Raw genomic sequence first — 14769 nt, 5'->3', positions numbered from 1 at the left:
CATTCAGGAGCCCCAGCAGCAGGAAACTAGAAATTGGATGTTTATTTTTAAACTAAATCTTGTAACATTTTAACAGATGCTTCTTTCATTGGTGCCACCCACATAGACATGGGAAGCTAAACTAATCATTCAATCCTCCGCTGGCATCGGGTGGAGCAGCAGCTAAAAGCTGAACTTTTTACCTGCAGTTGACTATCCGATTTAGTCGATCAAAGTGAAATGGCACTCACCTCCAGCAGCAATATAATGATGAAGATTTGCAGGATTGGGTTTATCTTTCTCTTTGTCTGAATCTCATTCCATTCATTAGCGATGAAATATGTTCTCCAGATACTGACTGAGGAGGGAGTCGACTTGTTTGCTGTAGAAAAAGATGAGGTCAGTGTGATGGGTCGTTGCATTCAGCCAGATATACAGCAGTTAATAAACCAAAGCTACATCACAGCAGGAATGGTCATGGGTGTGTTGTGGGGACAAACTAGAAGCATAAGATAGGATCAATTGCTCTTTACAGCATAGAAGGAGGCCATTCAGCCCATCAAGTCCACACTGGATCTCTGCAAGAGCAATTTAGCTCAAAATCCAGCAAATATCTTTTCTTCAGGGACTTATCCAATTCCCTTTTGAAATACACGACTGACCCTCGCTCTGATAGCGTGGCCCCTTTAAGGGAGTAGGCTTTACGGTTCACGTGACCATCTGCAGACCAATCGCGCAGGACCACGTGAAGCCCGGCTAATTGGGGGAAAGCTCTGGTAGCAGGGACCTGGGACACTGGAGTTGCAGAGTAAAAATTGTTATGTGTCTATAGAGAGTTGCGTTTGCCTACTGTTAAAATAACCCATTTAGTTGTTACTGGAGGTCTGCAACATATTGTCTTGAGCCACTACATTGGCTACATTAGTTTCAATCGTTAGTTCTGGATTCAAAGAGGGAAGGCTGCAAACTCCAAAGACAGACGAGAATCGGGAACCTCCAACAGTAGCACCCAAGAAATGAGTAAGATGCTGATGATTGGAAAGCTTGACCGGGGGCCGAAGACTGGAGTCAGTACATCGAACGGCTCCACGATTTCTTCACAGTGGTTGAAATAGCAGAGGAAGACAAGGAGAAGATGAGACCTTGTGTCCCTCAAATCTACAACCTGATAAGAAATCTTACAACTGCGGATTAGGACCATTTTAACCCCAGGCCCTTGAGCATCCTGCAAAGGTAAAAGTCCGACTCTGCTGTTAGAAACCCAGAAGAGTTCATCTCCGCTTTCATAACCAGACTTCGCTGAATGACCGAGCAATGAGTTCAGAACAGTACTCAATGATATGCTGCGCGACTGCCTAGCTTGCGGGATCAACAACCTCAGCATCCAGAAAAACCTCCCGGCTGAAACTAAAATCACATTAGACGAAGTGATTGAGATAGCTCAGGCGACAGAGCGGGCCAAGAAAAGGCACATCTGGGCTCCAAAGTGTGTCAGACGGTAAATTAATTGCTTGCGGGTCAACATGGCTGTGAGATGCAGGGCGAGATCAACAGGCACAGTAGAGAAGCTGACACAGTCCTCGGGGCGAGATCTAAGTCAGAGAACCGGGAACAGCATGGGTCCCCAGCCCAAGGTAGAGGTGGATTGTTTTCGGTGTGGGGGATGATCACCTGCAGGAAGTTTGCCGTTGTTGCAAGTTTGAGTGTTTTACATGTAATCAATGAGGTCATATCCAGGCTCGTCGATCCACGGGGCAGAGAGTGCCAATGCGAGTAAAAACAGCAGCAGCAACAATCCACCGTACACTGAATCAAGTGGAGAAGAGTTCTGAGGGAGAGCATGAAGTGCACGGTCTAAATGTCATCACAGGAAATGAGACGGCCCCAATCAAAATAATTCTGCAAGTGAATGGAAGACCCTTGAAAATGGAAGTCAATACCGGGGGATCGGTTACAGTTGTGGGGGAGCAGACGTGCTATTTGAGAAGGGGCTCAGATCCTGAATTTGGGTAGTGCAACGGCCGAGCTGCTGACTTACATGTGGAAAATGGCTAAAAATCCTTGGGACCACCAGTATACCAGTAGCTTACAACTAACAAAAAGGCCAGGTGTCTTTGACTGTCTTCGTGGGGTACAGACCACACCTGATGGGAAACGGTTGGTTGCAGCAAATTTAAACTAAATTGGTTGGAAATCTTTAGAGTCACAAAGAGTGGTTTTCGAGACATCCCGATGGGAGATACGAGCACGTGTCCCACAATGAGTTAGGGCTGATCAAGGGTGTGAAGGCCAAGATTTATGTCGATCCAAACTCCACACCTTGGTTTTCTGAGGCCAGAGCAGTCCCTAACGCCCTGCATCAAAAGGTCGAAGCTGAACTAAAGCGATTGGAGGAATTGGGAAACATTAAACCAGCGCAGTTTTCCAAGTGGCCTGCCGTCATAGTCACTGCGCTAAAGCCAGACTGATCAATAAGAATATGTGAGTGGAAGAAACGGCCTTCCACTCTCCAGTTTATTCTGGCAATGAAGGCGGGTTGAAGGCCTTAAGTGGGCAACAATTGGACACCTAAATGCCTCAATCGGTGCAAGGGCAGATGGCTAATGGGCGCCTTTATCAAACCCCTCCCTCCCCCACTGCATATTATGGAGAGTGGGTCAGGGATGGGGTGGGCAGGCCACCTGACATATTTTACATACCCCCCCACCACTGGCAGTAGTGGATGCTAGTGTGCTCCCCAGAGATTTGGACAGCCTGCAGCAAACACCTAAAAACACTGGAGAAGCTCAAACAACGATGCCGTTGCAAGATCCTCCAAATCCTTGGTGGCCAGAATGGTGGTCCGTGTTGGTCATATAGAACATACAGTGCAGAAGGAGGCCATTCGGCCCATCGAGTCTGCACCGACCCACTTAAGCCCTCACTCCCACCCTATTCCCATAACCCAATAACTCCTCCTAACCTTTTTGGACACTAAGGGCAATTTATCAAGGCCAATCCACCTAACCTGCACAACTTTGGACTTTGGGAGGAAACCCACGCAGACACGGGGAGAACGTGCAGACTCCGCACAGACAGTGACCCAGCGGGGAATCGAACCTGGGACCCTGGAGCTGTGAATGTCAGACACAGAACTTCCCAAGTAACTGCTCTGATCAGAACTTGGTCAGAGCAGGAGATTGCGAGGAGGACAGTGGAAGTGCTTTAGGGTCATCCTGAAAAGCATCTCTTAAGAGGTCAAACATACGCACCGTCTCCTGTGGTGTGGGCACACCCACTGTGCTGTTACGGAGGGAATTCCAGGATTTTAACCCAGCAGCAGTGAAGGAACGACAACATATTTCACCAACAGTGCTATCCTGCGGCACCTACTCAGCAATAACCTGCTCACGGACGCTCAGTTTGGGTTCGGCCAGGGTCGCTCAGCTCCTGACCTCACTGCAGCCTTGGTTCAACAAAAGCGCTGAATGACAGAGGTGAGGTGAGATTGACTGCTTTTGACACCAAGGCAACATTTACTGGGGGAGGGGGTTAGGTTAAAAATGGCCCTTTTGATTTTACCTGTGGCTCTGAGTGGGATGAGCAGAGGCCAATTAACCTGCAGACTGAGAAGACAATGTTGAACAGCTGGGGAATAGGGTGTGTGGCAGGGACTGAAGGGCAGAGCTAGTGTGGGGCGCGATCAAGATAGAAAGATGTTGCGCTCATCTAGTGGCTTTCACAACCTCAGAATGTATCAAAGCGTTTTACTAGCCAATGATGCACATTTTCTTCCGAAGTATAGTCACCGATGTGATGTAGGAAACCTGGCAGCCCATTATAGACACTTATCACCAATTACAGAACGATGCCAGACCTTACCTGCTGGTTTAGGAAGTGGTCTGCCCTTTGGCTTTTCCCAATCTATCAGGAAGATGGATACCGTCACCTGAACAATGAGGATGTGAATCAGTTCCAGGGCCTGTAGGAAACCAAATGTCCAAATATTAAGCAGTATGCTTTCCAAATCCTAAGAGACCCCCACTTCGAGATGAGATATGATGGGTAGTTTTCATCTCCAATATTTGCTGCAAGAGACCTCCTTATCCTGACAGCATGGCCAGACAGTGCCCAGTGATAAGTATTGCTAGGTCCAAAAACAAATTTAATGCTCGTCTGTCAACCGTTACATAGAATTTACAGTGCAGTAGGAGGCCAGTCGGCCCATCGAGTCTGCACTGGCTCTTGGAAAGAGGACCCTGCCCAAGGTCAACACCTCCACCCTATCCCCATAACCCAGTGACCCCACCCAACACTAAGGGCAATTTTGGACACTAAGGGCAATTTATCATGGCCAATCCACCTAACCTACACATCTTTCGGGACTTGTGGGAGGAAACCAGAGCACCCGGAGGAAACCCACGCACACACGGGGAGGATGTGCAGACTCCGCACGGACAGTGACCCAAGCCAGAATCGAACCTGGGACCCTGGAGCTGTGAAGCGGTTGTGCTGTCCACAATGCTACCGTGTTGCCCACCAGAACAAACGTTTGGATTTTAACGTCCATCCTCATTGAGACTGGGATCATTCAGGGCTGAACTCAGCGTTTGCTCAATTGGTTTTGTCTCTTCAGAACCCAATATTGGAGCCAAAAACGGAATGACTTTGACTATCCCAGAACTGAAGAGAGAATTCATTCTGCCTCACCCCGTGCGTTCTGTGGTTTTATTCATGAACACAACTGTAAATCCCGCATTGAAAGATAAAGGAACTCGTGCGTAGTTTTGATATTTATAGTAATAGTGAATCAAATTCACAAAAATGTTGGCGCACCTTTCATTATTGCACAGAAACGCAAGAAGTTCATTTGATTTTAACCAAAACACATGATACCACCTACATGCTAGTGTTGCACACCCTGTTCCCACAAACAACAGAAAAACACTTCCGCATGAACATATTGTCCCCAGCACGGCCAACACTCGCAGGAGAAGATTTGCGTTGGATACTTACAGGTCACATGGTAATACTTATTTAAAAATCTCAACGCAGGATTGTCTGGTCATCGGCAGTCCTCAGGAGCCCCCCCCCCCCCCCCCCCCCCCCCCCCCCCACCCTCCACTCCCCCCTGACTGGAGGTCGGGAGGGGGAGAAGTGGAACGACAAGTTAGGGTGATAGCTTGACCATTGGTCAGTGCTGAGGAGCCGTAGATTTTATACAGCTTTTCATGGCACTCATGTGCTGGGCTGCAACTAACACAAGCTGGGTAGCACGGTAGCATAGTGGTTAGCACAATTGCTTCACAGCTCCAGGGTCCCAAGTTCTATTCCGGCTTGGGTCACTGTCTGTGCGGAGTCTGCACGTTCTTCCCCCTGTCTGCGTGGGTTTCCTCCGGGTGCTCCGGTTTCCTCCCACAGTCCAAAGATGTGCGGGTTGGGTGGATTGGCCGTGATAAATTGCCCGTAGTGTCCAAATTTGCCCTTAGTGTTGGGTGGGGTTACTGGGTTATGGGGATAGGGTGGATGTATGGGCTTGGGTAGGATGCTCTTTCTAAGAGCCAGTGCAGACCTGATGGGCCGAATGGCCTCCTTCTGCACTGTAAATGCTATGAAAGATTCTACAAGGACACCTGAGAGGATAGGTCTCGAGCTCACGGAAGGGATGTATAATTGAAGTATGGCAATAAGGTCAGAGGGGCTGACTTTAAAACGGGAACAATCAGCGTACACCTACATTTCCTGCTTCATGTACCGACCTGGCTCTAACCCAGGTTCACCTGAAGACGGGTCTTAGCCTCGACTCCCCGTGTGCAAGGGCACAGGAGTGTCACAAATAGTTTCCACGTGTTATAAGCCTGACATTTGAATCAGGGCATTGGGGATAAATAGACGGCAACGGGCCAACGGAAAGACACACAATTGTTCCTCACATAGGCCAGGCTTTTACGGACCATCGCGGTGTGCCCCCCTCCCTCCCCCTACTCCTCGGTTGGCCATTTAAATTGCTATTTACTTCACTGGGACCGTAATACCCCGTCGGGCGGAAGGGGCCTTAAAATCCTGGCCGTAGGCCCTAAAATCACACTGGGCCATAAAATACATCTGCTCAAATAGCATAAAGAAAAATCTCAGAGGAAGATGTTAAGCATGCTCCGGCTACTATCCCCAAAGCGACAAGTAGTTGGAAATTCTCCAAGAACCCTCATTTATTCCTAAAAAGCAGCGACTGAAATCCATTCTTATCGGTGTAGACGTTTTGCAGTTTTAGTAGCCCTGGATGTCGTTCTGAAGAGTGAGGGGAGGGAAAGTGCAAGACCCACATGAAACGGCGGGCATTCGAGGCTGAACAGGCACCCGGAAGAAGTTCACCAGAAGCGTCCGCTGCTAACGCTGTACCTTCAATCCAAATGCACAAGACACATAGATGATGAAGTCAGTTTCAATCTTCCCACCAGCGGGGGGCAGTGTTACCTCAACTGTGGACTGCTGACCCTGGGAAGATAAATGTAAAAGGCAAATGAGTGTATCAGCCCCGAATGCTGTCTGCCCAACCCCATTTTCTACGCAGCTGGGTCTTGAACAATGTTTGAGCCTTCCTGACAATGTTGTGCATACATGACCTGGTACATTCCACTTAGATTTTAACATTTGCCAAGGGAATATGATTTTAACAAAGGCCTTGCCCAACTGAGCATCAGTTTAATCACGTCGGCCCCCTCACCCATTTGCTTCCATCAATTTATCAGAAGTATATCTTGATTCAAAGCTTGAGGATTCGTGGCTTAATCAGGGGAGGTGCTTTAGCAAAGCAGGTAAGCTCAGTGTTGTGAAGGAATAGAATTAACATCTGCGGGACATAAGTAAACTCTCCAAATCTGCCGCCCTCCAAGATTTCTGTGTTCCCCCTGTTGTGCCTCTCGCATTCCCCTGGTTATCACCTCTGGATGCACCTTCAGCTGCCTAAACACTAAAAGCTTTGGAATTCCTGCCTAAACACTAAAAGCTTTGGAATTCCTCCCCTTAAGCCCCTCTGCCTCTCCAGGGTACTTAAGACTTACTAAAACCCACCTTCACGGCCATATTTTTGGTCACCTGTCCCAAAATCTCCTCGCGTGACTCAGTGTCAAACCTTTTCCTGATAACGGGCCTGTGAAGCGCTTTGAGATCCTGTACCATGTTCGAGGTGCGACATAAATGTAAGTTGTTGATGTAGTGTCATCATCCTTCCGGGTAGGCCATGATGTGCAGCACGTCGTTCACAGAACTGTACACTGCCAGACCTCACCTTCTGTCCATTGGTTTCAATATATTACAGAATCGTGGCTGGGCTGTTCCTCAGTGGGTGCCCAACCCCCCCCCCCCCCCCCCCCCCCCCCCCCCCCCCCCCCCCCCCCCCCCCCCCACGAAGTCAGAAGGTTTCAGGCTGAATCCTACTCCAGGGATGGGAGTACAGAACCCAGGCTGACACTCCAACATTGGCACTGAGGCAATGTTGTACAGTCAGATGGGATGGTATCCCGAGGCAGTCCCTGCTCTCTCAGGTGGATTCAATTGATCTCATGGCCATTAGTTTGGAAGGGAGTAGGGGGTTGGGGGGAGGGGGATTCTTCCCGATGTCCTGGCTCTTACATATCGCACATCCAACAGTACCAGAAAACAGAATTATCTGTGCTTAATGTTTGTGGCTTCTTGCTGATATGACAAGAGTGACTGTACTTCCGAACGTCCTTCTTTGACATTAAAGTGCTTCTGAAAAGCCCTGAGTACTGAACAACTATACAAATGCAAATCTTCCTTTCCCTTGAGTGTTTGGGTGCTGATCAGTAATAGACTTTGACCCTTACCTTGTACACGATGAGCCAGTAAACGCCCGTACCAAACGTAACAAGGAAAAAGGTATTGGACAGGGCACCAGCAAAGTAGGCAAAATACTTCACAATTGTCTGCGTTAAATAAAAGGAGATAATGAGAAACAAAATATAACAGGACAGCATACTAATAATAATCTTTATTAGTGTCACAAGTAGGCTGACATTAACACCACAATGAAGTTACTGTGAAAAGCCCCTAGTCGCCACATTCCGGCGATTGTTCGGGTACACAGTGGGAGAATTCAGAATGTCCAATCCACCTAATAGCACGTCTTTCGGGACTTGTGGGAGGAAACCGGAGCACCCGGAGGAAACCCACGCAGACAAGGGGAGAATGTGCAGACTCCGCACAGTCAGTGGGCCAAGCGGGAGTCGAACCTGGGACCCTGACACTGTGAGGCAACAGTGCTGACCACTGTGCTACGTGCCGTTCTATCAACGACCGCTGATAGGGAAGTGATAAGAATGGATCCATTTTCTTGTGTAAATGTCACTAAAGATTAACATATGCAGTGTCAGCGAACTTTTCAGCGAGGAAACCAAGTTCTTCTTGCAATTCTTGATGACATACCTGGACTCTGACCTCAGAGGATTCCTACGCAGTGAGTGGGTGCGATAGTCTCATTCCCCCACCTCCCTCACTCTCCACATTTACAATCCGTCTGGCTGAGTCAGAGTGTCGAATGAGTGCTGAACTTTAGCACCATTCCACCCAGGGTGACTGTCCCCAGGGAGCACGTCATGTCTGGAGATGTAAGCGAGCTGCTGAACGTGGACTGTGGGTAAAGGGGTAAGGGGCAGGAGCACGTGGACATTGAGGAACAAGGTTCAGGATTATAGGATGCTTTTCTTCCATGAGGATGAAAGGAATAGTCCAGTGACAGATAGCTGATGTTATCAGAATTAGCATCTTTAAGAACAGCTCATAAATATTCAGTTAGGAATGGGATTGAGCAATACAAGATTAGGCAAGAATGATCAAATACTCAATCAATACCACAACCAGACAACTGTAGAGTGTACACAATGTATACAGACTGCATGTCAGGCCAAAACTAGTTGGGAAACCTTGAACCCAAAGCTATTGATTTTCTGTTCATTTAAATTAATAGATTTTTTAAAAAAAGTATGGGGAGATGGTGGTAATGTCACTGAACTGGTATTCCAGAGGCCCAACCTAATGTTTTTGGGACATGGGTTCAATTCTCACCATGGCAGCTGATGGAATTTAAATTAGATCAATAAAACTAGAATATAAAGCTAATTTTCAGTAACGCTGACCGTGAAACGACCATCGATTGTCGTAAAGATTCACGGGGTGCACAAATGTCTTTTAGGGAAGGGAATTTGTTGTTTTTAACCCAGTCTGGCCTACATGTGACGCCAGAGCCACAGCCATGGGCTTGACCCTTAATTACTCTCTGAAGGGTTCAGTTCAAGGGCAATTAGAAACACAGAAGCTAGGAGCAGGACTAGGCCATTGGGCTCTTGGGGCCTGCTACGGAAACATACATCCAATGGCCATCCATTAGGGATGGGCATCCAATGGCTTATCCTTTAGGCGGGGGAGGGGGTGGTGGGGTAGTAAACTTAAGTTTTCGTTTCTTTTTTTTAAAGTTCCCTGCAACTCTGAGGGCTGGTTTAGATGCCTGCACTAGGGACTGGTTTAGCATACTGGGATAAATCGCTGGCTTTTAACGCAGACCAAGGCAGGCCAGAAGCACGGTTCAATTCTCGTACCAGCCTCCCCAAACAGGTGCCGGAATGTGGCGACTAGGAGTTTTTCCCAGTAACTTCATTGAAGCCTACCCGTGACAATAAGCGATTTTCATTTTTATTTCATTCACACTAATATAGGGATTTACGACGCTAATCAAAATGTACGATTGATAAAATCAGACTGTTGCTCAAAAGCCCAGACTGGGAGAAGCTGGATAACGGACAGGGAACTGCAGAGAGCAGCTTTCCCAAAAGGAAGTCCCAGAAACCAAGGAGAGAAACAGAGGAAAGTTCCAGGAAAACTGTCACGTCAAAGGAACAAAGAACAGGAATGTGAGCACAGTCCTGTTCAGCAAAATTACAGCAAGGAGTGAAGAAAAGGCTCGAAGGTAGAAACCGCTGAAAGGAGCAGACTTAAAGTTAGCTTGCAAGAAGCCAGACATCTGAGGTACTCAGAAAAGTTGGTGACTCCTTATTGCAGGCCTGTGAAGCAGCAGTATTTTGTTGGCATGACCGGGTACCTGAGTGTCTGCGGAAGGCGAAGCTTAAATGCACGTGGTGATCCAGGGCAGAGGAATACCAAAAGAGAGGTTGAAACCCTGGAGTTGGATCCTTGGTGAAGGTATCCGAGAGAAAGCGACGTTTGGGAGCAGATTCCGAGGTGTGTTATTCGAGAGACGAGATTTGAAACTCTTGTGAGACCAGATAGCTCATAGTGTGACAAGCAACTGGCGGTGGTGTGTTGGGAGGTGGGGTGGGATGGGGAATGGACGCTGAATGATGAGTAATTTGCAGAAGTTGCTTGGGTGGCATCTGTCACTTGGTTTCAGAGTGTGCAGTGTCTGGCCACATTTCACTTATTGTTTTATGTGGGTTGTGTACTGTTATGGGCCAGAGTTTAGAGAACTCCAAAGTGTACCATGGAGATCAGCTGGCCCACAACTTTTAATAGATTGTGGTATGGGGAGCACACGGCCCACTCTACAGCAGAAATGGAAAAGTATTTTTTAAAGCAAAACAATGTTTATTCTATTAACTCAAGTTAACCTTTTTAAAACATACAGTGAACATCTTAGCAACCATCAATTCAAATACATCCCCCAAAGAATACAACACTAAGTAATCCTTAATAACGTCCCAAACAACATCGAGAAGACTTACAAAAAACATAACCGTTAACAGAATCACATCAGGTTAAAGTCACTTCTGAAAACATTTAGAATTCTGAATTCACCAAATGACCAAGAGATAGTCTTCTCATGGCAGAGAGATCAACAGTACACCTGCTCTGTCTGGCTTCAGCTCCAACACTGAAAATGAAACTAAAACACACCCAGCAGCAAACAGCCTAAAACAAAAGTAAAAAGCTGACAGACAGCCCAGCTCCACCCACTCTCTGACATCACTGCAAATGGGAGATCACCCCATTTCTTAAAGGTATTCTCACTACAGATATTTATATACACATCCAGTTATAAACACCAATTTCGTAAAGGTACTCTCACATGACAGTACTTCCTGAGAACATTAGAGTATATGAAAGATTTTGTAACTTGTATTCTTCTTACAAATCTGTAAGGGTATGGTTGGAGTGAAAGAGTAGTATATTATAGTTAATCTTTTCTTGTTTAATCAAGGTTTTATTATTTTCTTTCCAGTTACTCAGCAGTCCCGCGACTCCGCATCTCGAAGCAAAAAATAAAAGTTAGGATCTATCAAGTGAGGCTCCACCCTGGGATCTGGCCTGTCGCATCAGCTGGGATCATAACATAGATAAGGTAAAAGTTTTAAAATGGGGTAAGGCCAATGCCAAGCTGAAATATGATTTGGCAACTGTAGACTGGAAACATCTGGTTGAAGGTAAATCAGTGTCAGTGTGGCAGGAGGTGGAGGGGGTTTCAGGATAAGTACATTTCCGCAAAGAAGCATGGGACTGACAAATCTAGATACCTCCCACCCCACCCCACCCATGGGTGCCAAAGAGCATACAGGGTTGGATAAGACAAAAAAGAGAGCTGATGTCAGACAGCATGAGCTCGATGTTGCAGAAAGCCCAGAGGAGTGTAGACTGTGGCAGGAGTGAAATATATAAAGAGGAAGAAAATAACTACTTAAATAGTAGGGCCTAGTTATAGGCACAGTAGGTAACCGATGTGTGGAGATCAAAGACTTAATAATAATCTTTATTCCTGTAACAAGTAGGCTTACATTAACACTGCAAATGATAGGAAAATCCTATTTGCCGTAGCAGAGAGGTTGGGAAATACTTGGGTTATGTGGGTTATGAACCAAGAGTTGGAAAATAGATACGGTTGGACAGTCTTTTTGTGGCTGGCACAGACAGGATGGGCTCAGTGGTCTCCTGTGCTGTAACTGTTCTATGTTTATGGGCATGGGGTGCAGTTATCTACATGGAATAGTGTATGAGCTGTTCACACTGGGTTTGGGGTGACTACGAGTTGCATAAAAACCTTGCTGTGCACAAATTGGCTCCAACAGTTCCTACATTAAAACCTCGCTTTTACTCTCTTCTACAACAGCGTGCATTTATATAGCAGTTTCAGCATAATAAACACTCTCAGGGCCTACACAGGAATTATCAAACAGAATCGGACACAGCGTCACATAAGGAGACACCAGGGTTGTACTTACCACCACGTCGATAAATTCTAGTCCGCTCCTCCGCCTCCAGCTGCTTGTCTCCAGCATGGCAATGAAAACAGCCAGAGACCCAAGAACGCCCAGGGCTATCTACACAGTGAAATCAGATGCAGCTGGTCAGAGGCGACTGAGAGCAAGTTCAAAGAGTGCAGAGCTTTACGGACTGTCATTGATAACAGACTTGTAAGATAGTCAACTTGAATAATTTAATTCATATTATCAAACAGTCGCTCGCTGGTACAGAACGTGAATCTTGCTGAAAAGAGAGATATGTTGCTGAATTGTTTCATCTTGCAGTCATCAGGACAATTGCAAGAAGACCAAATTTCAAACAATCACAATTTATACTGTATGGAATAAAAGGGTGCTGCTTGATTGGCAGGTTGACTCGAAATGACCGAGGCATTGCCATGGAGAAAGCAGCAGGAAAATATCGGCTCCCTCAGCTTTTGGATAATTTGAAAAGGCACAAAATTTAAACATGTTCCATTTGTTTGCAAAGAACGAGCCCACATTTGTCACTTTGAGCAAGCAGAAATGAGCCACATTAGAGATTGACTGATTATCTTACGTTGATTGTTGGCCGAGCTATTAAAAGGCACTTTTCTTTCCACACAATTGAGCAACATAGTGCATAAATTTCAGTGCCGAAGCAATGCCACGTTCATCCCAGCGACTTGCTGAGTGAATCATAAAGCCTGTTCCTTTGGTTGTTTGTAACAGACCGAACTCGACCAGCCGGCACTTGCAAAAACCCCGACTAAAAAACATCTGACCTCCCGCGGGGTCGGAGAATCGCTGGGGGGGGCACACGAATCCCACCCAGACACCAGCGGCCGTATTCTCCGGCGCCGTTTTTCGGGTGGGGGTGGAATTCACGCCATGCTGGTCGGGGGCCATTGGCAGCGGCCCGCCCGGCCAAATTCTCTGGGCCCCGATGGGCCGAGCAGCTGTCCGTTTTGGTCAGTCCCACCGGCGTGAATCACTCAGCTCATGTACTGGCGGGACCTGGCAGGTAAGTCAGCTGGGGTGGTCTTCGGGGGGGCGCGGAGGGGTCTGACCCCAGGGGAGGCCCCCACGGTGGCCTGGCCGATGATCGGGGCCCATCGATCTGCGGGCAGACCTATTCCATGGGGGCATTTCTTCCACGCCAGCCCCTGTAGGACTCCGCCATGGCCGGCGCAGAGAAGAGAACCCCCCCCAACCCACCGCACATGCGCCAAAATACGCCGGCCGGTCTGCGCATGCGCGGAACCACGCCGGCAGTTTTACGCATGCGCAAGATCACGCAGGCCCTTTGACGCATGCGCAATCACGCGCCATCCCTTCGGCGCCAGCCGGAGCGGCGCCAACCCCTCTGGCGTCCACCTAGCCCCCAAAAGTGCGGAGAATTCCACACTTTCGGGGGCTGTTGACACCGGCGTCGGTTCTCCCGCCGGCGTGGGGACTTAGTCCCCAGAAGGGAGAATCCTGGCCCTACTGTTAGATGTGATTCTACGATTGGGCAGAACTTGCTGAACAATCCTGAGTGCACTAATAATACTTTACTGCCTTCTGGGATGGAACACGGATTTAAACAACTTCAGACCCTGAACAGAGAGAGATGCCTACAGTTCATTGCGGATCATGGCTAATGTTTAAATCGGCAGCTGAAGTGCAGCAACTAGATTTCAAAAGTAATTCAATGGGTGAGAAGTGTTTTCAGATATCCTAAGATCCCCTGATGTGACAAACAATCTCAACTGACCTAACTTTATCGCTTGTAACAAAGTTTGTTTCTCTGGCACTTGTAAAAATTTGGTAACTGCACATTGAATATCATCAACATTCAAAGAAAATATTTTACACATATTTAAGGGTATAAAAACAGGAAGTCCTGGAATAACTCACTATGTCTGGCAGCAATTGAAACATGATTTTCGCAATGACAGGGAGCCTCTCGTCATTGCGAAAATGGTGGAAGGGGCCAAAATTGGGAATCCCACCCTCCAACATGGGATTCTACCATTTCAAGGGGATGGGACTTGGCTTACGATTTGGGTAGGCAACAGTGCCAAGTAGGCCCGGCCAACCACGCCCACATGTTCTGGTCTTGCCCCAGATTTGTGGAGTACTGGACAGCCTTCTTTTAGGCAATGTCCAAAGTGGTGGGGGTGGAGCCATGCCCGAAAGTGGCGGTCTTCAGGGTCTCGGACCAGCCAGATCTATTCCTGGGGAGGAGGGCGGATGCCCTTGCCTTTGCCTCCCTGATCGCCCGCCGTAGAATCCTGTTTGGCTGGAGGTCAGCAGCACCACCCAAAGCTGCAGACTGGCTGTCCGACCTCTCGGAATCTCTCCAAATGGAGAAAATCTAATTCGCCATCCGAGTGTCGGACGACGGCTTCCACAGAACGTGGGAGCCATTCATGCAACTATTCCGGGACCTGTTTGTGGCCAACGAACAAGAGGAAGGATAGCCAGGTAGCCAAGAATCAGGGGAAAGTAGCCAAAGCAGCATGAAAGGGAGAGATAGACCCGGGGGTGGGGGGGGGGGGGGGGGGGCAGCTAAACCTGAGGA

The 14769-nt window shown here is 47.8% G+C and overlaps 1 protein-coding gene and 1 long non-coding RNA gene across 2 annotated transcripts in view; one reads left to right on the top strand and one right to left on the bottom strand.

Annotated features, from left to right (window-relative positions):
- Nucleotides 1-14769, bottom strand: part of LOC119971115 (meckelin-like) — a 153340-nt gene that overhangs the window by 44555 nt on the left and 94016 nt on the right. Inside the window, exons 16-20 of the mRNA XM_038806273.1 lie at nucleotides 12204-12302; nucleotides 7806-7904; nucleotides 6358-6453; nucleotides 3841-3940; nucleotides 231-361 (exon numbers count right to left, since the gene is read on the bottom strand). Coding sequence (XP_038662201.1) covers nucleotides 231-361; nucleotides 3841-3940; nucleotides 6358-6453; nucleotides 7806-7904; nucleotides 12204-12302 — 525 coding nt within the window. The remainder of the gene's footprint in view (nucleotides 1-230; nucleotides 362-3840; nucleotides 3941-6357; nucleotides 6454-7805; nucleotides 7905-12203; nucleotides 12303-14769) is intronic.
- The window catches only part of LOC119971116, a 43390-nt gene that overhangs the window by 13951 nt on the left and 14670 nt on the right, over nucleotides 1-14769 (top strand). The window contains exon 3 of the long non-coding RNA XR_005461745.1: nucleotides 11210-11329. This is a non-coding gene — a long non-coding RNA (uncharacterized LOC119971116). The remainder of the gene's footprint in view (nucleotides 1-11209; nucleotides 11330-14769) is intronic.

This window comes from Scyliorhinus canicula, chromosome 9 (genome assembly GCF_902713615.1).
Source record: "Scyliorhinus canicula chromosome 9, sScyCan1.1, whole genome shotgun sequence".
NCBI lineage: Eukaryota > Metazoa > Chordata > Chondrichthyes > Carcharhiniformes > Scyliorhinidae > Scyliorhinus > Scyliorhinus canicula.
Note: the sequence above shows the minus strand (reverse complement) of the source record. Positions and strands in the feature narration are given on the sequence as shown.